This window comes from Callorhinchus milii, unplaced genomic scaffold (assembly GCF_018977255.1).
Source record: "Callorhinchus milii isolate IMCB2004 unplaced genomic scaffold, IMCB_Cmil_1.0 Scaffold2, whole genome shotgun sequence".
Taxonomy (NCBI): domain Eukaryota; kingdom Metazoa; phylum Chordata; class Chondrichthyes; order Chimaeriformes; family Callorhinchidae; genus Callorhinchus; species Callorhinchus milii.
In genome coordinates, this window is record NW_024704743.1 from 8,870,380 (window position 1) to 8,896,428 (window position 26,049).

Genomic DNA, 26,049 nt, shown 5'->3' on the forward strand with positions numbered 1-26,049 from the left:
ATCACAATCTTGCTTTGAAAAAAAACTCCACCAGCCTCCTCTTTGGACTTGAAAGAAGAAAGAAATGTTTTGTGTATAAAGGAAAGTGTACCACTGAGCAATTCCTTGGCTGCCACTGCAGCAAGATTTTAGATAACAAAGCTGAGGCGTGTACAAATACAGTCCTGCTGCCCATTGCACAGAGGATTGTTCAGCGACACTTTTTGAGGATTCTAATAATAATAATCCTTGCATTTGATATAGCACCTTATATTGCTGAGCTGTTTCAAGGCGTTTCACAGAATATATTGTCAAGCGAATTGACTGTATTTAGCGGGCAAAACATATGAGCCAATATTGCACAGCAGTGTCCCACAAACAGTCATGGATTGAGTGAACAAATTATTATTATTTTATCTACTTATTTATTTTTGGGTGATTATTACCCCCGGAAAGTGATCCACCAATCAACTAACAACTGGGTTCTTACTTACTGCTAGGTAAACAGAGGTGTGTGGTGTAAGGAAACTTGCCTAAGGGTTCTCAGACTTGAGAATTACTTAGAATTGTATTCAGCTGTCACAAGTTTACTCATGTATGAAACATGATTTAAAAGGTATGGGGTGGGGGGGACGACGGGTGAAAGCCATCCATTAAAAGGTTTGACGCTTCCCTCTTTCTCCCCCCGGCCACCATTTCATAAGTAAAACTCATTAGCTTGTCCTGAGCTCAGAGAAGGCAGATGAAAGTCTTTCCATACAGCAACCTCTGTGACAGCTCATTTAAATCCAGAAATGTTAGCGCGGACAGATCACAGTAAGTTCAAACAGCCACAATCTTGTCACGGTTTGATACAATCACACGACACAGGGCTGCTCATTTCAAGCACGTTAGCCTCTCAGCCACCCAGTTCCAATGTTCAGGATGCTGTGTGCTCGGCTGGATTCCATGTTATACTATCTTTGCTCTCAAATCTCTAATTTGGAGAGGGTGTTTTTTTTGCAACTAACAAGAGTTCTTTAAGTGAGATAGGAAAAAACACTTCAAAAGAGCACAGGATATGGCAGCTGCCCATCAGACAAACAATACGAAGCAGTAAAGAAACAGAGGGAACCTTCCTTGATCTTGAGGATCAGCATTTGAGTGCAACTAAAAGGGATACAAAAACGACAACAACAAGCTTATGTTTATAGAGTGCCTTTCACTTCAGAAAGACAAATCAAAGCAATTCATTCTGCTAACTTGAAGCCCGAACCGGAGAATGGGAAAATGACCGATGAAAGGTCTTAAAAGGAGGGTTGAAAGCAGGGAAACAGGGCAAGCGGAGGGACTGCGGGATGGAGTTCCAGAGAGCGGGGGCAGAATGGCTAAAAGCTCGCCCAATGATGGTAGAGTGGTTCAGGCAGGGACATGAAGTAGGCCAATGTTTGCAATGCACAAAATTCTTTAAGCAAGGCGGACAAAAGACTTCAAAAGAGCACAGGATATGGCAACAGTCCTTCAGACAAACAATAAGGAAGCAGTAAAGAAGCAAGGGGAGAGTCATTTCCCTCATCTCCCCCCCCACCCACCCACTCACTAAACTCAGCTCAACAGCTTCCGCCAGGTTTTAAAATCAAGACTGGGTCAGTTCTCAAGAAAACATAATGGCACAATTGTTAAATAAAAGTATATATTTATCTGTTCTTATCAATATTATGATCAATCGCTAAAATTAACACCTCTGTGTGACTTGTAACAAATCAGTGGTTTTAATTACTGGCGATGGTTAAGAAATGGGTCTAAATGTGCAGTGCCTCATAATGTGTTTCATAATGATAAAATATTATATTCAACACATTGTGAATCACTGCAGATTTCACCCCACCCTTTTGTTGCTGTGCTATTGTTTTCAGGAGCCAGTGATACAATGAAGCAAACAGAGACTGTTAGGCACTGGGAATAGCTGTTCATATAGAATAATAAAACCCTGTCGAGCAAAAGGTTCGCGGCTACAATGAGTACAAGGAACACGAGTCTCTCTTGTGAAGTGTGCAATCTATTTGAGTGCTGCTTCTGGTTTCCTGCAGACCTGATGGATCTGAAACAAACAAACCTCAGCACTTGTATCAATATTACAATGTTGCAAAATTTTGTCAGGGCACATACATCACTTCCAAGGAAAATTGCAACTCCTGCTAAATAATGCATGAGACCTGGAAAGGAAAATGCCAAAATTATATTATGCTTCAGTACGCCCCACAGGTAGAATAGAATGTTGTTTCACCGTTCACTAAGTGTGTCTGCTGCGAGCAGGATGAACATTGGGGAGGCAGTGGGTGGGGGGGAAGCAGATTAAGGTTTTTTTTCATATTGGAGGTCTTACATATTCAGGCATTTTGACCCTCGGTATATTCTCTCAATGCAGGTTGACCCCACTATATCTTGGTGGTTTGCGTCCATAAACTCAAACCCCTGTGTTGTAAGGGGAGGAGTTAGGACATAGACTTCCTTGCCGGGAGCAGTGGTGGTTCAGGCAGAATCCATGTTAGCTTTCAGAAGGGAACTAGAAAAATATCTGAAAAGGCATAAACAACATGGATATGGGGAAAAGGCAGGTAAATGGGACTGAAACGATTGCTCTTTAAAAGAGCCGACATGCAGGATATATCGTAAATTTCTAAGATTCTATGGGTCCTCAGGCCACCCCTGATGTAATGTCCGGCGGGGAGCATTTCCAGCAGTTGCTAGGACACCACTAGACACTAGACACCACCTCTTTCTATGCAAAGAAAGCTATTCAGTTAACTTTACAAGCCAGAAGTGCACCCACACTATAAGAGGACCTGTGCTATATCGAGCCATGTTATAATGGGGTCAGCCTGTATGATGCAGTAACAAAAGGCAACCAGAACCCAACTGTGTCAATGAATGGATATTGCTGGAAGAAGAGTAACTATATTAAGGAATAAATCAACTCCTTATGCTCCCCAACAACCCTGGTTCTGCAAGTGATAGTGAGGACTGAGTTGGAACTGCTGTGTACAAAGAAATCCATATGATGATACTAAAAAGCCTACCTCTTCGACCGCACCTATAGTCACCTACCCCTCCCTTCCCTTTTGTTCAGTGTCTGACCCTATCATTGCGATGCACTCTGAGATGTTATCCTACATGAAGGATACTATATAAATGCAAGTTGTTATGACGTGTCAATCACTAAAATTAGTGTTTTATTTTTATTACCTGTTTATAGTCGTATTTCCCTTTTCAAATAAGTAATAAATGGATTGTGAGTTATAGTGTTTGCTATTTGCCAGACATACATTCTCACTGTCTGGAAGATAGTGCCACAGCCAGGAGAAGCAGTGCCTGAAGCTTTACTGCAGACAGTTTGGACTGCCTTCAAAAACCTCCGAAAAACACATCCCTTCAACTGTGCCTTTGTCAGATATTTTTGCATCTCTATTTCCCTGCTATATTAGTCAAGCGCTTTGAAATGTTCTTTTATGTGAACAACGTAATATAACTGAAAGCTGCAGCTCATGTATCTTTGAAATAGACACTGAGGCCTGGCTCACGCCCCAGCATCTGCACTGTTATCCACTGTTATTTTAATCTTGAGGAGTGCAGGCATTGGAGAGAATATTTTCTGGCAATGAGTAATCTATCCTTATCAAGCCTCCTGGTCTACGTGCCTCTGGATTGCAGTGAATTCACGAGCTTGGATATTGTTTCCCTCTGCAGGAAAGAAAGCCGTCAACCTTTCATCACAGAAAGTGAATGGAGTCTTAGCACAACACTGAAGCTACTTGACCGTGATGAGTGATGCTGAACTTTCCTATGAGCTCCCACTCTTCCACCAGCTTTTCCAGGCACCTTCGCCACTTCTTTGCCCTCAACGTACATCAAAGAGATACGGGACACATAGAAAGGTCCTGCACGGAAGGGGACCACACAGCCACTAATAATAAAATCAAAATGACTTTTGTTTTCTTTTCCTTAATCAATTTCCAGCTCCTTCCCTATGTCCCTCCATGTTTTTGAGTCACGTAATTGTAGCAATAATGATCTTTGCGTTTGATCTTGTGCCTTTTACATCAGTAGAATGTCCTCACAGGATACACTGCAAAGTGTAGTAACTGCGTCATTTGTTGGCAAATGTTAAAAGGCCAAGAGGGATAATGCAAAATGTGACCAAAGAGGAAAGTTTAGAAAATTTTCAAAACAGAGAAGGAAGGCTCAAGGCAGAGATTTTAGGAGCCTCTTTCATCGATTGGGGTGGGAGGGGGGGTATAATGGCTCAAAGCTCGGCTGCTCTTAGTGGGGTGGATGGGCAAAGCACGTGCAGCCATAAATGGAGAGGAGGGTGTGGGGAGAGGCAATGCAGAGGTAAGGTGGAGCAAACGCATGGAGGCATTTGAAACAACAAGCATCTTGAAATCGATCGGTTGGGGAACAGGGAGACAGTGGAGCCATAAGAATATGGGTGATGGGATCACAGAGTCTGGTGTGGAATAAGATATTGGCTGCAGAGTTCTGGATAATTTAAAGCTTATGGAGGGCTGTACTAGAAAAAGCGGCGAGGAAAGCTTTTGAGTAATATTATCTGGAGGCAATGAAGACATGAAGGTATTGGCTGTGGAGAATGAGGTAATGATGAAAATGGGTGATATAGTAATACAGACGTGGAAGAAAGCAGACTCGGTCAAGTACTGGTCAGCACTCCTTTATTAAATGAGTGTTGCCCAGTTTTTAAATGTTCTTTCTAACAAGTACAAGCTGACCCTGTTATAATGTGACCTGTTGTAGTGTGAGTGTGTTTATAGATTGTGACCCAGACTATACAACAAGTGTTGTACATTCTGCAGTGACACCTTCCTGCGTGGAGCACGCATGCGCACAGGAAGTGATGTGAGCAGAGACCTGAAGACCCGAAAGTGTCTACTGTGGCCTTTTTTCAGCACATGTTGTAACCTTTAAGGACTCAAACTATCACGTTTTAATGGGGCCGGTCTGTATCTATACTCTGGGTGAGCTCAATGGTCTTTATTAAAAGTATCTATCTTTTCAGTGAACCATCGCTTGTAAAGGTCAATGCTTTAAATGGCTGCTTATGGTTGCTATTAAGGATCCTCAAATTAAAAATTAAAACAAAACAGTCTATGGGGTTTCTGCTTTAAAGGCACATGAAAGCTACAAAATACAATTAAAATCTATTAACACAGACATGCCATTAAAAAGATGCTAACCCACATCATTTGGAATAATCGATAGTGGACAAACTGGCGACCTCCGAGGTGTGAGAGAGAGAGTGTGAGAGAGAGAGAGAGAGAGTGAGAGAGAGAGAAAGGGGGGAGGGAGGGAGGAAGGGAGGGGGAGAGAGAGAGAGAGGGAGAGACCTCAGAAAGTTTGGCCTCTGCTTTAAAAGCATGATCCACAGGTCTAGTCTTTTGTTCTCATGGCTTTGGATGTCACTCAGTGGTGGCTCGAGTCCCTGGAGTGAGTTATTTCAGTCAATAGGACTAGACCGTTCCTTAGAATATGGAGCAAAGTACCTCATGGGGTCGAAAATCAGTTATTCATGAATAAAGTGAGATTGCCAATTTGGATCACTCCAGGATTGCAATTCAGTTCTCCAGTGGAGTGTTGATCTCCAGTTAGGTCTGCATTTCCTTACCCAGTGACAATCTCCATAGTAACAAGCAGAAGCAGAGTTGCCTGGTTGCGATTGGTTTGATGTTATGGAAACCGTTGTTAAGTCGTTCAGAGAAGTACATACTAAGTACATACTAAAGGCACGGACATGTACAGGCACAAGCGCACAGTGATCAGCTCAATGACTTTTCGATCTGCACTTGACTTACTTAAGATTTCCCCTTCGCTCACAAACTGTCAAATAGGTGCCCGGGATTGTGAAGGACGTCTTTTCATGTGCTGCATAATCCTGTGCACGGACACACAAGCGATTTCCAAGGTGTAGGTGGTATATATACCATTTATACTCTCAGTCCATTTTGGATATTCTTAAGCATGGTGATGGGTTTCTGCATGTGTCATAGACACACGGCTGACCAAAAAACTGAGGTACACTGGCTGGTCCCAAATAATTTAAGTGAATAATTATACAATACCCTCCCAATGTGAAAGTTGCTGTATCAATTACAAAACATATCATTATTAATTATTGTTATTATGACCTCACGTATTCCTCAATCAATTTCTTCACCAAATATCTATCTTTTAAATCGCTTGATGCAATTTATCCCATCTCCCTCGAAAGATCTTTCAAATCTTTCTTTATTTCTCCACGTAAAGTAATTAATTATGAACTGTCTTGTTCATGAACCCACTTCTGAAGTTGAATCTACGTAGGTATGTTAGGCTGCTGAAGAAATAATGAACAAATTCACTAGGGTCCAGATTGACACTATCTTTGTAGTAGTTCAGAGCATCCAGAAGTAGGATGCAATCCTAACCTTGTTTTTTCTCCAGTGCTTAAAAGAACTTACAGACAACTGGCTTCGAAATGAAGGCTGTGTTTGAGAGTTTTGCCAAATTTTGGTTGCTCCGAGATGAATAGGGTAAATCGAGACCCAGGTTGAATTTTTCCCCAAAAATGAGATTTAGTTTGCAGTATTTCTTAATGAGGAAATTCCTTGATAAGAAATCACAAGAATTCCCATTGATTTGCACACAGGAACTCAGCTCCAATGTGGATCTCCCACTAGTCTGTTTGAGTATTTCCAGTCATCGTAAGGAGAACGCATCAGTGTGATTGCTTACTAAATAATTCTGTTAAGAAATACCATAAGTTAGACCTCAGAAAGTGATTGTCCTGAGAGAATGCACATTGGAGACCAACACTTCTCAGTCAGGATGCTCTTACTACAAACTATGTTAATTATGCAATGTTACTACACTTAAACGTCCCATGCCCTACCTGTCCTACTACTGGCAACTGGGCTTTCACCCTTTGCATCCCAACCTACCCAAAACACCCAGTCACTGCACTTCACAGTATATCTTATGCAGTTCTATGAAACATCCTCTCAATGTGAAAGGCGCTTCATGAAATGTAGGGATTATTATTATTACTTTCTGGAACCAATGTTAAAGGTGTCACATAACTGTAAATTTATATTGTATTATGACTGCTAAAACCCAGTTATAATTTGTTGAAACACACTCACAATGTACAGTACATCCTTCACTGATTTGGGATAAATATTTGGATATCTCAATTGCCACACTGAGGAATGAAGGTACCTGTTAGCAATGTAGACACCTCATTGTAAGTTAAATTTGCACAATGTTATGACAAAGCATGTATATATGTGTTATCGCTGTTATTACATTCTTATCTTGACATTCAATTCTTGTGGCAATGCATTTTTTAAAAATGCCTCGTTAAGACATTGGATTGATTGTTGAAAGCAGTGTGGAATATGATTAGAGCCAAGAAGCTCCTTTCATTCCGCATTCAAAATGTACCTGACTGAAATAACTCACCACAGGGGCTCAGAGACCCACTAGTGCACATCTGAAGTCAATGTTACAAAAGACTGTGGCCGTGCTTTCAAAGAGGAGTCTAAATTTACTTGCGCTTTCTCGCTAAATTTCCTCTCAGAAAGCCCCTCATTTTCTGAGCTGCTGCAGGAGGTCAGTCTGACTACAATTGATTATTGTACCTGATGTAGGTCAGCTCCTTTCAATGGCTTCTCTTGCTCAGATCCATTCTTTTTCTGGTAGCTTTCAAACAACTTGAACCGCACTGATCCAATATCCTACATTCCCTGAGCCATCACGCTGTAAGGACCTTACACAGGAATCTTTCATTGCTGTTTATCATAATAATGTTTCACCCTGAAAATATACAGTCAATTCACTTTGTAATATATTCTGTGAAGCGCTTTGAGATGTCTCAACTACGTGACTAGCCGCTATATCAAATGCAGATTATTAATTATAATAATAATTAATAATAATCCTCACACTTGATATAGTGCCTTATCACGTGGAAACTTCTAGAAGCGCTTCACAGAATTTCTATATAGTGTGCCGACTGTGCACTGGTTTTGGGACACTGCTGTGTGCAATTGGCTGCCCCGTTTCGTTCACAAAATATACAGTTAATTCACTTTACAGTATATTCTGTGAAGCGCTTTGAGATGTCTTAAAGCCATGATAAGGCGCTTTATCAAATGCAAGGATTATTATTATTATTTTGTAGCTGCAGGCAATTTGCTCACAGCAGTGTCCCACAAATTGCCATGAGGATTCCTGGCCTGTGTTAAACCCTAAGTGCCTGGTTATGGTGAGTTGTCCAGATCATATTAAGTGTGAATTTATTACTTTTGAGGCTGTTTTGCCGCAAATCGTTTACAACATTCACGCAACCCATTTGAAAAATAAAAGAGGAACGTTTAGGACCTTAACCTCTCTGTAAATTATGGATGCGCTGTATCAGCACGGGAATCTGAACTTTCCTTTTTACAACACACTCTGAGGTTTGTGTCCTGTCTTTGAGGCCAAAGCAAACATACTTAAAATGAGTAAACAAATGAGCAATTTCTCTCATACTTTTACAAGCGTCTGTTTATTTTCCTATTGCATTTCAATCATATAGAGGGAAAGGAGATTATAAGAAGAATTTAATCAGACACGAAGACTGAATGTTAACTGGATGTGCACAGTAGTCTTGAGATATCCAAATCTACCATCAAGTTACAATTGATCGAATAATAATAATAAGCACCTCTGACAATGTAGGGCACCCATCGCATTGATTTGGAGTGTCAGCCTAGACTAAGTGAATTCAAAGTCCCAGTGTAGGGCTTGAACCCTCTAAAGAGGTGAGAGTGCTACCAACTGAGCTAGGATGACACCATCTCATTGAGAAACATTTTGACATCTCTTCTAAAGTATATGACCTGGCTCGAAAAAAAAGATTTGTTTTTACTGTTAAGACAGTTAGATTTCTGAAACACTTTAGCTTGAGGAGTAATTCTCCAGATCAGCGGATTTTATTCTCTACAGATTGATGAATCCCATTTCAAGCCGTCTCCTGCTGAAGTTGGTGAATTTATCAAATCCAGAGAAGAGCTGCGCTGGTTTGTAAGACAACTGAGTGTTTATTGTTGTTATAGTCACATTTGCAAAACAATTCTCTTGTCATGCTTTTGAATGCCTAGTTTATAAAGTGATTTTGTCTTCACAGGAGCACATGGATTCCCTTTTCTGGGCACGGAGCAGGTGGCACCACGTTAACATGTGCCTAGGTGGAGATTGAATTAGAAAAGCTTTTCAGTGGATGATAAACTTTATGAAACTGCAATAGAATTTATGATATGTAAACCTAGGAAACACTCCATGTCTCTCCTTCATTTTTCTTTTTATCTTCCTTTTCTCTCTTTTGTCTCTTATCTCTACTCTTCCTTTTTCTCTGCGCCTCCTTTCACTAGCTCACAGAGTCCGTTCTCTCTTACTCTCATATCAGTTGTTTATCTCTATTTTCTCATGATAATCTGCCTCCATTCTCTTATGTACTATTTTTATTTTAATTTTCTATCTCTCCTGATCTTTATTCCCTTTCTTGTTCCCTTTTTCTTTCTTTGTATTTCTTACTATCTTACTATTTATTTTGATCTTTCCCTATCTATGTCACGCTGGCTAACTGGTAGAAATCTCGCCTCCGAGTCAGAAAAATGTGGGTTCAAGCCTCACGTTGGGACTTGTTACTCATACAGTCTGAGCTATAACACTCTAATACAGTGCTGCATTTTAGAGGTGCTGTCCTTCAGGTGAGACACTAAACCACGACAGTATCTGCCTTTTCAGGTGGATGTTAAAGGTCCCATGACAATATGTGAAAAGAGAAGGGAGTTTCTCCTGGTGTTCTTGCCAACAATTCCCCAACTAAAATTGGTCATTCGCTTCAAGGCTGTTTGTAGGACATTGCATGTCAATGGCTCAATAGTTGCGGAGAACAATTTAAATGAAGTTGGGGGTGGGGGAATGGAAAATACAGGAAAATAAAAATTTCTCTACAGAAGTTATCACTAGGACATCCACAGAAGCAAACAGTCACACGATTCGATAATTATCCATCACATACTACATTTTTCACCCCTTCCCATATTTAACCCCCATGTGAATACAAATTCTGTCTCTAACCAAGAAACAAAGCCCATAGTTGATCTGATTATTCTGAGTTATAAATGCTTCTTTACTATTTTCCATGTTGATTTCTTTAGTAATATAAATCATTCTATATGTTTTTCACTGCAATAACAATCCATGGTGCTTTGAGACATCAACATGACATGAAATGTCATAGGTAAGGATTATTATTATGTATGCCACTGACAAACCCACATTATATTATTATTTACACAAATATGCATGACAGTAAATCTTAAAACAAAATTGCGTTACAGGCTAAGACTAGGTGACATTTTGGTTGTGAGATGTCTATAATCGTGGCTTAGAGTATATTACGAGGCTGTAACTATAACTCTGCTAGCAAATTTAGATTGCACTATAAACTGTACGAGCAATGGGCTCAATCACTTACCCAAGCCATCTGGACCATGAGATTGGGTTACTGTGATCAAAACCAGCTGTTAATAAGTACAATGGATAAAACTTTTTTNCAGTGAGAATTTAAATCAGATTTCACTGTTGTGTGCTTCAATATCCACATCAACATTCCTTGGGGTCAGTAAAAGTGGCAGGATTGACACTGGGTAACCTTTTCGATGCAAGGACTCACACTGGGTCACATCACATCATGTAACAGGAAGAGAGAATTGTATATTTTGTATTTTGACACTACATTGCAAGGAAATACAATGTTTTTTGTACATATATTTCCCGTTGCGTTTCTTAGTAATTCCTCAAAGCAACTTCATTTAAAAGTTTTACCTATCTCTTTCTCTCTGTCTCTTTCTCTAGGTCTCTCTCCCTCTCTCGTACTATTTTTTGCCTCCATTGTTGTCTGCAGAAAATTTTAACCTTGTGGTCAGAAATTCCATTCGAATTTGAAAATAAATTGGAAACAATTTAACTTGAACTTAAAATATTATTGAAAAATGTGACTTAAGTCCATCACCAACAAAACAATGAGAGAGATCAGGAGAATTATTTGTTTTACACGCAGGGGGATATTAAGACATTGAGATATTCACTACAAAAACAGAGGATGAAGCAGAATCCATAACAGCTTTTAAAAGGGAATTGGATAAATCTTTGAAACTCCAAAGTATGAAAGGGTAATAATAAATAAGAATAATCATTGCATCTGATGTACCACCTTGTTGAACCATCTCAAAGCGCTTCACAGGATTTCAACTGTAAAGTATATTGACTGCATTTGTAGGCGAATGAAGCTGCCAATTTGCACACAGCTATGTCCCGCAAACATCACTGAGCGAATGATCAATTTTATCTGGAAAAATATTGGCTAAGACATTGGAAGAAACTCTCCCCTTTTCGAGTAATGCCATCGGATCTTTAACATCCTCGAATAGGCTGATGGGACCTCGATTTAATGATTCATTTAAAGGAACTGCACCTTCAAAAATGCAGCACCCCAGCAGCACCGTATTGGAGTTTCAGTTTAGACTTTAACATTAAAGTACTGACATGGGACTTGAACACACAACTTTCTGACTCAGAGGCGAGAGCGCTTTCAATTAAGTCAAACTGACACCTTCTTGGGCAATGCAAAAGAGAAGAGTAGTGAAACTAAATTGGTTGCTGTTATAGAGGACCTGCACGATGGGCCAGTGCTGTAAAATGCTATGATTGTATATTTCTCTGGCAAGCAATAATTTACTCTTAACAAGAAGCTCTAAACTGAGTGTGGGACTAGAGTTAACAAACTGCTCTGGGGTGGTAGCATCAAAGATTGCCTAACCATAGCTAAGTCAAGGTTGACTTGCAGTCGACTTAATTTAACTATGGTCAGGCAACCTATGATTCCAATCACACACACACACTCACAGATGCACACAAGTCGTGGTTAAGCAGCAGACCCAGAAGGCAGTCTAATTTTATCAAACACTACCTCATCACGCAGTTTAAATGACTTGTTCAGCTCCACTTGGAGCAGTCTTCATCTCACTGTATAAATACATATTTCAGCAACTCGTACCATTTCCAATTCATATTAGAAATAGATTATTTTGCTGCCAAATTATTACAGAGCCTGGCGCCTTCAGATAAAGGGGCAAAATCACCCCATTTTAATAACTGTAAATAATTGTCTTAAGCTGAATAATTTTTCTTTCCCACAGTTATTTCTGGAAATATAATTTTATAAAAAGGTTTGACTCATTGCTTATCTTTGAAATGTGTGCGGTTTATTTTTTGAAATCCTACTAATCCTGAGAATATCCTGCAAACATGGTGTGTAAAAGGTGTACCTGACTGCAATTCTTAACAGTGGCCATTTTAGCTTTCATTCTGTTGACAGTCTGTCAGGTTTTTTTTCCCATCTTGATTAACAGTGCTGTTAATAATGGTACCACACAAACTAAATTGCCGTGCCAAAGGCTCAATAAAAAAACCTGTTACTTCAACATTAATAAACTGTTTGCTTTTCATAATAACATGAGGCATGAATGACAACTACACAACAGGAAATGAGTTTTATTGCATTTCGATTAAACTGCAGTTTATTCCCCGCCGAGTTTTTTTCTCCAACTATTTGCAATCTCCACCATTTCTATTCCTTACAAGAACCATTAAAATTACTTGGAATTATACTTGCACCAACTAGTCCTGTCACTACAAGAATAATAGACTACAGTTTCCTGGTAGCAATACGAAAATATAATAACAATCCCTGTATTTGTTATTGTGTCTTTCACATTAGTAGGTCATCTCAAAGCACTTCACAGGATGTAATGTAAAGTGCATTGACTGCGTTTTGTAGGCAAACACAGCAGCCAATTTGGGCATAGCAACAACCCGCAATCAACAACAACAACTTGGATTTATATAGCGCCCTCCACACCGGACGGCATCTCAGAGCGCTTTACAGTAACGGATCCCGGGGCCAAGCCAGGGGGAAGGGGAGGAAGGTGACCAAAGGCGCGGTCGAAAAGAAAGGTCTTCAGCAAAGACTTGAAAATAGGAAGGGAGGGAGTGAGACGAAGGGAGTGAGGAAGGCAGTTCCAGAATCATGTCCAATTTTATTTGGGGAATTGTTGGCCAGGACACAGCGAAAAACTTCTTTCTCTTTTCAAGTAGTGCTATGGGATCTTTAACATCCATCTGAAAAAGCAGATGGGACCTCAATTTAACACCTCATCTGAAGGACAGCACCTCCAACAATGCAGTGGACCCCAAGCAATACATTGAAGTGTCAAGAGTATAATATGTGAGTGGACTCAGACCCCCAATCTTTTGATCCAAAGGCAAGAATCATGGAATCATAGAATTATACAGCACAGAAGGAGACCATTCGATCCATCGTGTCTGTGCCGACTCTTTGAAAGACCTATCCAATCAGTCCCACTTCCCCACTCTCTCCCCATAACCCTGCAAACTTGTCCTCCCCAATTCCACCAACCAAGCCAGGATAACAAAATATTTGTGGATGACAGCAGTGTTGTTTACAATAAATATCCCCCTAGAGAGGGAACTTTACTCCAGGAATAGATTGTGTTGGAATGGAGTCAGCGTGATGTATTTTGAGTTGCCTTGGAGTTTTTATGAAAGAATTCTATTAGACCATGCTGGGTTTTCTATTGTTTCACCTTTATAACAGTGAGTTTTAAAATTTGGTGTGATAAACTTCGCCCACAAAATATACAGTCAATTCCCTTTATAGTATATTCTGTGAAGTGGTTTGTGCTGTCTCAATGATGCATGATAAGGCACTAAATCAAATGCAAGGATTTTTTTTAGCTTCATTTTACCTTTTACCAGAGTTATTAACTGATAAAGTGCAGTTCAGACTGGAACTTAGTTATCATAAACATTTTTTTCAAATGGTTCAAGCTCTGCATTTAGTTCCCTTGGAGGAACTACTTTCAAGAATGAAACTGAGTCATACAGTCTAGGAAGATCCCAGGCTGGATTCCCTGTCTGTGTTTGGTTATCTCACCTCTGATCTAATCTCTTTATACAGATGGTAAAGATATGCAATAGACTTTTCAGGCAGCCAGTAGATGCAGAGTTAGGTCAGTAAATAGCAACGGTTTATTTGATTGAACAATTAAGATAGTGTTGGACTTTTTAACTATAGGGCTGGATAGACTATAATGAAGTACCTAAAAAAGGAGTAAGCTAAGGGCATGGGGAGAGGGGAGGTAAATAGGACTAAAAGGATCGTTCTTAAAAGAGTCAGCACAGACATGATGGACCAAATAGCCTCCTTCTGTGCTGTAAACAACTATGTTTCTATGGTCCTTTCCAGTCCTGTACTATTCCTATACTCCTATGGTCAGGGTAAGTTCGTCCACAAAATTATACAGTCAATTCACTTTACAGTGTATTCTGTGAAGCGCTTTGAGATGCCTCGAAGACTTGATAAGGCTCTATATCAAATGCAAGGATTATTATTATTATTACCACGTTTGGCATCGATGCCCCTGGACTGTGGAGAGAAAAGTTAGCCAAGATTTTGGCCCCTTTGAACTCTATTAGAAAGTTTGAGTATGTGGACATTCGGTGAAGCTTGCCTGTGAAGTTTGTCTACTCACAGTTAGGTCACCTCTCTCCACACTTAGTGGCCAGACTCATATATAAGGAACTGTCACTTGGATGAGCCACTGTGCCAGTGCCTATGAAGCTGTATGCTCACATGAATGATTCCCCTTTAGGGGAAGACAAGTATTAACTTCAACCACTAGGGGCAACTGGCAAATTTTGTAACACTTCAGTGATTGAACAAAGCAGAAATCAGCTACTAGAATGTTATTGGAAATAGTTGAGCATCTTCCATGTGCCAGGCCTCACACTCATGTTTCCTGTAGGTTTAACTGCTTCTACCTCCCACTTCCTCCAAAAAATGACCTCCTCCAATATATAACTGGACAAATACCTAAATAAGGAATAAACTACAGTAGTATGCAACAACAACAACTTGGATTTATATAGCGCCTTCCACGCTGGACGGCGTCTCTGAGCGCTTCACAATAACGGATCCCAGGGCCGAGCCAGGGGGAGGGGGAGGAAGGTGAGCAAAAGTGCGGTCGAAAAGAAAGGTCTTCAGCAGAAACCTGAAAGTAGGAAGAGAAGGGGTGAGGCGAAGAGAGTGAGGAAGGGAGTTCCAGAGCCTTGGGACATAGTGGCTGAAGGTACGACCGCCAAGGGTAGAGTGGAGGACTTGGGGACAAGGAGGAGGCCAGACCTGGAGGAACGAAGGCAACAGGAACAGTCAAGTAAATGGAACTGAAAGGATTCCTCTTAAAAGAGGCCACAGACATACAGTGGGCTGAATGGCATTCTTCTGTGCTATAATTTTCTATGTTTCTATATAGTGGCATTTCAATAGTTCTTTCTTGTGCCAGCGCTTTTCTGACGTGAAAAGCGCTACACAAATGTAATCTGTTGTTATTTAATGGGTGTCTGTCAAGTTCTTACATTTTACATTTATAATGCAAACCATTCTGAAACATCATTCGGAATAAACTCTGATACTTTTCTTACCTCCGGGAAATCCATCCCAAATTTCCAGCCTGTCAAAGCGACACAACATTCCCTCCCGTAAATTGCTGTCCGGTTCCAAGTCAAAGCTTCCGAACTCCAGGAGAATCTCTGCCATGACGGGCGCAACGATCATGTACGTGCATTCCAAATTGTTGGGGTACTTCTCAGGGAATCCTGGAGATCGAATCTCTGCACTTTGTGAAGTGTAGTTTCTGGAACATTCGGGCCCTGCAGTGCAAAACAGCTGGATTAGTAACCAATAACTAATTACACACGCAAACTGACCAATATTACATGTCATCTGACCAACAACGCATGCAGACTCATCAATAACAAACTGCAAACTCACCAGTAACACATGAAACACATGCAGAATCACCAATAACACACGCAGATTCACCAGTAACACACGCCCACTCACCGATACCACATGTACAGGCCCAAAGCCCTGCAGTGGAGTTATTATAATAATAATCCTTGCATTTGATATGGCGCCTTATAACATCTCAAAACACTTCAAAGTTGAATTCACCTTAAAGTGAAACTGTATCATAGAAATTTTTATCACAAAGGGAAGCCTTTCGGCCTATGATGTTTATACCATTGTTACCTGTTGTTACACTGTTACCTTCATTATTCATCCCATTTTCCAACTCTTCCCCCCAAAATAAATGAAAAATAATAAATTGGTCACTCAGTTCATGACTGTTTGTGAGACACTGCTGTGCACAATTGGCTGCCATGTTTCGCCACACAAAATATTCAGTCAAATCACTTTACAATATATTCTGTTAAGCACTTTGAGATGTCTCAACGACATAAGGTGCTATATCAAATGCAAGAATTATTATTATTGCCTTTCATCCAAGACCCTTCTGGTCTGTATGAATCAGTTTCCGACTGGACACCAATGGAACCATCAAGGGAGCATTTTGACACAACTATTTAAAGAACTGAGGAAAAAAAATGCGATATTTCTAACCAAATTCTCTAATAAAGAATCCGAGTCGCACAAATGGAGATTCTTTATGGTAACCAGACATGAGTTGCATTGTAGAAATATGCTCTGACACAATTTACAGTGCATTACAATACAACTTACATTTATATAGCACCTTCCATGTTGGGAGGATATCCCAAAAAGCTTGACGCTTCTGGCTGGGCAGCTAAGCTAGGAGCTGGGAACCAGAAGGGTGGTGGGGGGTGGGAGGGGGGTAAAGGTGACTGAAGAAGTCATGGAGGTTCATCTTGAGATGAAACATTGAACAAGGTAAGAACGGATTTACTTCCAGAGTGGAATCTGGCTGAATTTCTAACAAGATCCCTTATTAAGAAATCCTGCATTTTAGACTCCATGTTTTATTAACATAGGCACATGTACAAACACTGCAGGAAGACGTCCATGGGTGAGACTGCATAGCCCAGCTTTTTGTTTCCAGGTACTTCACCTCTTTTGTGCATCCATGCAGTGAAAGCTTATGTGTGTCCTCTCATACTGTACAGTAGCAATCCCAAATGGCATCTGCATCTACACCAATGGCTTAAGGATAAGTAAAGGTAAATTGGGTGCAGAATTTCCATTCATATAAACACTACCATATGTAAATGTTCACAGCTTGACTGAAAGCAGGTACTTATGTCGCTTAATAAGTGAGTAAAGAAAATAGACAAACAAGACCGCAAGGTTGCCAGCACTGGCCCAGTTCACGGAATAGCCTATCAGATTGGCACCTGATACTGAGAGGAGTCCACCATTCACTGAAGTACATTACAATCAAATAGAGACCAGTGGAGCTTTCTTACTTCACAATGGTTCTGGCCTTTGACACAAAGGCATGTTTCTTAAGGTTTAACAGCTTGGCTTTATGTGACATCAAGCAATAAATATAATGGCATTCCTAATCCAGCACAGCACGAGGGTTAGGCATGTGTGGGGTTTAGGAATTTCAGCTGCCCGCTAAAGAAACAGTAATTGCACCTTTCCGGCTGTTAATTTAAATTTTAAAGCAGGTTTTATGTGAGAAGGGCAGTATTTCACAGAAGTCAGTGGGATGCACAGGTCTGTGCGAGCTGAGCATTGCGGCCCTGACTTTCCACTGGGAGTGCTTGCCATTGCCTACCAGATGCGACCTATCATGCACTGACACATGGGGGCATGAAGCCTAATGTGTACAGCATGTGGCTGCAGGCGGGTTCTCGAGCGGGAGAGTGTTGATACAGCTGCTGCTATGTAGTGTTGGAGCGAAAATACAATGATAAATCTAGGTTGTTAGTGGAAGTTTTACACGCGCTCAGTGATACATTTCTACTTATTTTAAGCAACACTAGAAAGAATCATTGCACCACTGAAGTTTTTTTTAAAAAAGTGCCACGTCAGCTATTTCTGTTGAACCACTCAAGACAAGTCTAGCAGAGGCAATGTGTGATCTTTTGTGAGTGTGGCTCCTGACTAATGGAGCATAGCTGTTCCGATGTTTAATTTTCCTAAGGATTGGCTCCTTCAAGTAGCTTTTGGAGCCCACTACATGGTACAGACCATTAATTGATAATCAAATACACTTAGTTAGCATTTCTTATTTGCGTGTCCTGGGGTGATTTAGCACATCCCAATGTTAGGAAATGAGCACTAACTCATTGATTCCCGTGGAATCGATGGCCTTACCCACAAGATTGGCACAGTCGCTGTCAACACGGGTAGAAATCCAAGACCAGAAAGGAATAGCAATATGTGCGCATGTGATTTGTGTTGGGTGTATTATTATGTGTGTGTGTGTGTGTGTCTGTGTTGTGTGTGTAATCCGATGGTGCATTGTAAGTGTGAATGTGTTTTGTGTGTGCATTGTGAATGCATTTAGTGAATGCATTGTGTGCTGGGAGTGTGTTGTGCTGTGTGAATATGTGTTTTGTGCATAATTGTATGCTATGTGTGTGATGTGAGTATGTTGTATTGTGAATGCTTTATTTATGCATTAAGCGTGGAGTCCTGTAGCTCAGTGGTTAGAGCACTTGCTTTGCAAGCGAGAGACCTGAGTTCAATTCCAGACAGAGGGCGAAACCTTGGGCAAGTTTCCTTACTCCACACGCCTAATAATAATCCCTCCAAAACCAAAAACAATAATAAAATTGGCATTTTCAATCTACGACTGTTTGTGGGACATTGCTGTGCGCAATTGGCTGCCGCGTTCGCCCACAAATTTACAGTCAATTCACTTTACAGTGTCTTCTGTGAAGCGCTTTGGGACATCTAGAAGGCGTGAAAAGCGCTATATCAAATGCAAGGATTATTATTATTATTATTATTATTATTATTATTATTATTATTATTATAAGCGCTCTGAGACACTACCCTGCGTGGAAGGCGCTATATAAGTGCAAGTTGTTGTATGTGTGGAGTCAATGTGTGGAGAGTCGAGCGTGTGAGCTGCTAAAGAACCAGGTAATTTCCATCCCATTGACAGTGTTCTGGTTTCACCTTAATCTTATCCTGGATTTCTTTCCTCAACCCCAGATCTGCACTTGTCCAGAGGTTCTTGAAAATTTGTGGTCACGCCCTTCAGTTTGTATATTCATGCCAGTAAATCACCCTTTGAATGTGGGAATTCAGTCGTGAGAAGCAGAAACCTTCCAAGACAACCAAATTGACATTCAGATCTACGTTTGACCATCAATTTCAAATAATTAGGTAGAAATTATGGCAGATTAGCAATGGAGAGAGTGAATATGACTTGATCTAATTAACAATGCTCCAATGAGAAGGACTGTGCTTTTATTAAATTAATATTAAACTTTCAACTTTCCTTCAGGCTAAATGAATTCTGACATGTAATATTCGCTGGTACCACACACTCCCTGCTTTGTTATCGCTGCAATGCTAATCATGTCTTCAGGTGTCAAGAAAATCAAATTACAACCAAAATTAGCTTTTAATTTACTCAAAAGCTTTTACTTTTCATTTGGGCTTGAGGAACTGACAGTTTGTCTTCCACTTTGAACAGCAGTAACCTCCCACAAAGAGCTCTTGTCTAAATGCTAGCAACTTGCACAATCACTCTGACTTGCAAAATGTGTCTACTCTCCTGTACACTTAACCTGCGGCTCCCTTGACATAGAAGAGTGCTTCGCTGAAGGACTCTGCTCTCTCTTTCTGCGAGCTGCACATAGCCCAAATAATACTGATCCCCTTGATTAAACAGCCATCAAGGAAAATGAATGACCTGTGTCGTTATGGTATTTGATATGATTATTAATAATAATATAGCACCTTTCATGTTGGGACAACATCTGAAAGCACTTTGTAGGATACATTGTAAAGTATAGTGACTGAGTATTTTATGAGTGAATGCAGCAGCCAATTTGCACACAGCAACTTCCCAATCAATTTTATCTTGGGAGATTGTTGACCAGGACACCATGAGAAATCTCCCTTCTCTTTTCCAATAGTGTAATGGGATCAGTAACTCCCACCTGAATAGGTAGACAGGGCCTCGGTTTAACATCTAATCTGAAGGATGGCATCTCCAACAATGCAATGCACCACCAAGACTGTGATTTTGAAGCCCTGATTTGGGGCTTGAACCCAAAACCTTCTGACTCAGAGGTAGGAGTGCTACCAACTATGCCAGTCTGACAACTTACTTTTAAGTAAGACTCTAGACAGGAACCAATAAGTATTCCTATGTCTGTGTGGAAACAGCTCAGCAAGGTGTCTGAGGTTGCTCACTGGCATCTCCAATAAATTGATAGGACAAGTGGGCAAAATGTCTTTTATGTGCACGGAGAGGAGATATTGGGTTCTAATATGCAGCAATTTCTAATGGCATTCCTTAATAAGGAAATAAAGTGCACCAAGGGGAATTCCACTCTGAAGCAATCTACCTTCAGAGTGGTGATGCCTTCCGTCAGCGTGAAATACGTGACATACATCCGGCAACTGGAAGGAACCCTCATTTATCTTTCTATACAGACTGTTTAAAATCTTTATTAAGGAATCCCGTTTGAAATTGGCCTGTGATAGACCCCACTGTCAGCAAAGGAATATTCAAAGCCCTCTTTCAAAAATAGATTTTCAAAAAATAACTTGCTTCACTAAAGCGTGCATGAGAGAAAGAATAACAGAACGTAGAATAATTCAGTTTTACCAATGAACTAGAAACCTATAATTTAATTGATGCAATCTGAGATAACCTCCAGTGTTTCCAGATCATGACCAGAGAATGAGCAGTTTCAAGGTGATTCTGTTTCCAGCTCCTAATCTTTATGTGTTTTCTCTCTAGTTCCATTTTAAAATTCCTGATCTCCCTCTCTCTCTCTCGGAATTAAATTGCTACATAATTCATTTCTGTAGCACAACACTCCACCTTCCCACTCACAGGGCTGCTTCTCACTCTGCCGCCCACCAGCAGTCTGGAGATAACACTCAGCTTCCGTTCAGTAACTGAAGACCAAAAGGAAATGGCTGTTGCTTGCGATTTCAATGCGTTTTCCTTGTGAAGCGGTCTAAGACATCACCCTACAAGTTGTAATTGTTAACTTTCTAAAGCTCAGACAGCTACCTCTGTGTCCCTCCGCAAGATTGAGCCGACATCTGCAGTAAATAAGTATGCCTCTCCTGGCTCTCTGAGGTTAGGTTCTGGTCACCTGGACATGGCTCATAGCTGGCTGGACACCAGGAAGTATTTCTTTACACAGAAATGAACATCTGGAACTGATTACCAGGAAGGGTGGCAGAGACCAGGATTCATTTAAGAAACAGTTTGAAGCTGCAATGGGAAGAATAGTTCTGGTCAACGTGACACAAAGTGGGCTGATCAGACTCCAGGGGCAATGCCAACCAAAACAAAGGTTCAGTCCTTTGCTTTAGAGTCATGACCAGATAAACTACTCTTCAGTCTTGAAAAGAGATGCCTCAGAATGGACCTCATCGAGATACATAATGGAACAGAGGAAACAATCTCAGGATAATACTTGCAGATATAGATAGAGAAGTTCTGGATGAGCTTAGATGTGAAAGAATTTATAAGTGAGGGTGAGGACTTTGAAGTTGATACTAATGGGTATGGAATCTCTGGTGACCTATTTGTGTCAGATCTCTGGTAGATCCATGATATCAGTGGGGGTGGAAGGGGAAGGGAGGAGAGTATATGTGGCTGTGCAAAAATAGGCACTAGGGGGTGGGGGCAGAACAGAGGGTCTTACAACGAGAAATGTAGCACTTAAGCACAGTTCAAAATGATGCTGGACACCAGATGCATCCTTGCATAGCTACATTTGATAATTGGACCTTAGTATTGAAGAAAATCCCATTATTTCCACTGGTTAGTATGTCAGTGACCAGAGGACATCCATTTAAGACAGTTAGCAAATGAGGAGCTTAGGAGAATTTTTTTTATGCAGAGAGTATGGAATGCTCTGCAGTAGTTGAGGCAGAATCCATATTAGCTTTCTAGATAGATGCAACAATAACAAATTACATTTGTATAGCTCCTTTCATGTTGGGAGGACATCCAAGACCCTGGACAGTCGAAAGATACCTGAGCTAGAGGTTGGAATCAGGAGAGGTGGAGGGCAAGGAGGGTGGAGTTAGGAGGGTGATTGAAGGCAAAGTCGAAGAGGAGGATCTTGAGACAGGCCTTGAAGGAGACAAAGGAGGAGGCGAGGCAAAGATGCCTGAATAAAAGTAAACTACAGGGGTATGGAGAAGAGGCAGATTTAAATGGGACTGCAAGGATTGCTCTTCAAAGTGCCAGGCAAGATGGGCCAAATGGCTGTAAATTCCTCTGATTCTATGCTTCCAAAAGACAGCTCCCAACTTGTTCAGAAGCAAGTTGTGACTCAAGAGGGTATGCTTCCAAGATCTGTTTATAAACTTGGCTCTCTTCCTTTTTAACTTGGGCAGGATTAAAGCTTAAGAAAATCCAGACATCTTAAATGATGCCAAAGAAGAATACAGCCCTCATTATTATTGTGAGGCACCAGCACCCTTCATATAGTTAGATTTAGATTTTCAATCTCATTTATAATAATAAACCACAAATTTGATATAGTGCTTAGAAATGTCAAAACACCTCAAGTGCTTCACAGGAAATTGCTGCCACGTGTAGTGACTGTGTACATATAGACAAATTTAGCAGCTAATTTTCTGCACATAACAAGGTCCTGCAAATGGCTCTGAAATGGATGCAGTGCAGTGGGCTGGACTGGGAGTTCCCACAATCATAGGGCTTGAATTCACTATTTTCTGAACCAAAGGTGAGATTGATACCAACTGAGCCAGACTGGCACTTCTAATTATATAAGAGGTAGCAACAAAAATACTATTGTGTGCGGAGGATTTGAGTCTTTTATTAAGTTGAAGTAATTGTCAGCCTGGCTCAGTTGGTAGCACTTTCCCCTCTGAGTCAGAAGGTTGTGGATCCAAACCCCACATCAGGACTTTGGACTCACAGTGTATTCACCTACAAATCCATAGTCATTGAGCTACACAATAAATTTATATTAACACTCTAATTCAGGGCTGGGGGAGTTGTACATTGTTGGGGATACTTTTCTTCAGATAAGATGTTAAACCGAGGTTCCATCTCCTGTTCTGGTGGATGTTCAAGCTCACCTTGGCACTATTTAAAAAGAGAAGAGGGATGTCCTGGCCACCTTGGCCAGGGGTATCTCAGGTAAAATTGGTTACTGAATTCCTATCCGTTTGTGGAATATTGCTGTGCACAAATTGGCTTCTGCATTCACACACTAAGTCAATGTGACTGCGCTACACAATAACTTTATTAAACTGAATTATTAACATGACAATTATTTTGCTAGAGAAGAGACGTTTAAGAGGGGACCTAATGGAGGTGTTAAAAAATATAGAAGGGTTCAACAAACTTAACATAAATAGGCTGTTCCCACTGGTTGGGAGTCCAGAACCAAGGGGCATAAATATAAGATAGTGACTTGGGGATCAAAAAGAGAATTTACGATGAACTACTTCAGGCAGACACTGTAAGACTGTAGAACTTGCTGCCTGAAGTGGTGGTTGAATAAAATAATATAGAAGCATTCAAGAGAAAGCAAGACCCTCACATGAGGGAGAGGGGAATAGAAGGGCTTGAAAGTCATTAAGGAATGGGTTGAAGGCTCATGTGGAGTATAAACAGAGGCACAAACTGGTTGAGCCAAGAGACCTGTTTCCATGCTGTAAATTTTTGTAAATCTCGTGAAGTATTCGAGACGTCTCGATCACGTGATAAAGCGTCATATCAAAATCAAATGCAAGGATCGTTACCATCACGCCCAATCACCATTCACCAGCTGCACCTTGCAAGCCTGATAGTGATCCCCTTTTTTCCCGAATGACTACAACAGTGCTTTTAACCATACCATCCTATTAAGCAAACCATTCAAAATCTCTGCATTGAATCCAATTTGCAGAAATTTGTCTTGGAAGTGCCTCGGAATTAAAGGCATTAACCCATCTCTAACAGCAGGGCTTCTGCAATGAGGAAAGCTTGTCCAATTAAACTCATTAGGACTGGGTCTGTAGTATAGCAGCAGAAATCTATCCAAAAAAANTGTGCCTGCTGTTTATCTGTTTTGGAAAAATTTCAGCTCACAAAATCACAAGGTTAAGTACGTGCAAAATGAAAGTCTAACTGCTCCTTTTGTTTAGAGTTAATCCAATATTGTGCCAAGTGCTTCACTCACTGGTCCTAAGAGCGTAGCTTCAGGCTCTATCTAAGTGGCATAGACAAGAGAACATTTCCAATTTACTGAGTTTGAGATTGGGCCAGAGATTATTTCAGCACAGAGATTCAGAGCACTGGGAAGCCTCTGGTGTTTCGATGGAGATAACGTGCAATGACTTGTGGTCATTTATGCCTGCCTCTCACCAGGCACGACACTGACAATACAACTGAATGCCGAGCGGCTTACATCTTCACCCCAAATCCCTGTGAAAACTACAACAGTTGGAAATAGGAAGGTTTAGTCCCAGAGATCAGGAAATTTCAGAACTCGATGGCTGAAATTGAAATGCAGCTCCCTCTCACCCCAACACTATGCTCAATGAAGCCGTGTCTCACAATTGGAATCTGGCTCACAGGTCTGAATTTTTGGTTAGTGCGATAGCAACTTTAGTAAAATTGTAACTGCACTAACCAGCAATGGTTTCACTGAAAGCTATTTCATGAATGGAAGTCAAATGTGCTACCTGGAGTTAAAGATGTCACCAGTGAGAAAGGTGTCAGTGGGGAATGGGGGGTGGGGAGGGAAGGGGTGCCTTCTCCTCCGACACTTTAGGAATTTAATAATAATAATCCTTGCATTTGATATAGCGCTTTTCACGTCAGGAGGACGTCCCAAAGCGCTTCAAATTTAATTTAATTTAAATTTCCACATTTAAAAAGCTTGCAGGAACCTTTTTGTCATAGGAACATAAAAGGTAGAAATGAAAAAAAATGAACTCCAGAGAAAAAAAAAGTAATTATACACTTTGGTTGCTTTTTAATGTCCGGCGCATAGATTAATACCAATAAACTATTCCTAGTTATTTTCAGCTTCACTATTCGTATATTAACAAAAGGATCCTAATAATATTAACCCAAGACTGTAGGCTTACAAAGCTGGGCTCAACGATGCAGTAAACTATAAAACAGACCAATTAAAGCTCTTTAATGGCCTGCATGTGGTCCAAGCTTGTGAGAAATGTACTCACCTCTCTAGGATTGCAAGCGTTTGTAAAGATTTATTCTGATTTTAATAGTTACCAGAAGATCCCCTAATGGCTTGTGGCCAATGGTGTAGAGACTTGGGCCTGTTAGTGGGAACCGAGAACGGAACTGGGCTAAAACGTGATGGTTTAGCTATAGGAGTGCCCATAAAAATTCCTCCATCATTGTTTTATTACATTCAGATGTTATAAAAATGAAGAAAAGGCCATCAGGCTTGCCTAGGTTGGCCTACTATGCAGGACTTAGTGACGTTCTTTTCATCTCCATCGTGCTTCGGAGTCAAGTCCATCTCCCTGCACTGTCTTAGCAAACAAAGACTGGGACAAGAGAGGAAAACAGGAGGACAAAGGCCAGGCTCATCACAAACACCACTATTCCATCTATTACTGTGGGATGATGCTGTGCGCAAATTGGCTATCACATTTGCAGACAAATACACTGTCACCACACTGTACAGTGAATCACACTTTGAAAGGACCCCTGGTCTGAAAGGCGCTATTTCAAATGTAAGGATTATTTATTGACTGCAATTCACAACAAAAATAATTTTAAGAAACGTATCAGAATTTTATGATAAATCACTTTCTACTTAACTTCTGTGACTACAGTACAACCCTGTTATAATGTAGTAGTTGGGTGCGGAGGGGGGAACCAGAAAAATCCCAACTGGTCTTGTAACAGAGTGCATCTCGCTTTTTTTAAAAAAAGA

General features: G+C 40.6%; 1 protein-coding gene across 2 annotated transcripts in view; it reads right to left on the bottom strand.

The window, feature by feature from the left end:
• Window positions 1–26,049, bottom strand: part of nrp1a (neuropilin 1a) — a 137,416-nt gene that overhangs the window by 80,010 nt on the left and 31,357 nt on the right. For both annotated transcript variants that reach the window (XM_042331856.1, XM_007908928.2), the window contains exon 4: window positions 15,622–15,849. In XM_042331856.1, coding sequence (XP_042187790.1) covers window positions 15,622–15,849 — 228 coding nt within the window. The remainder of the gene's footprint in view (window positions 1–15,621; window positions 15,850–26,049) is intronic.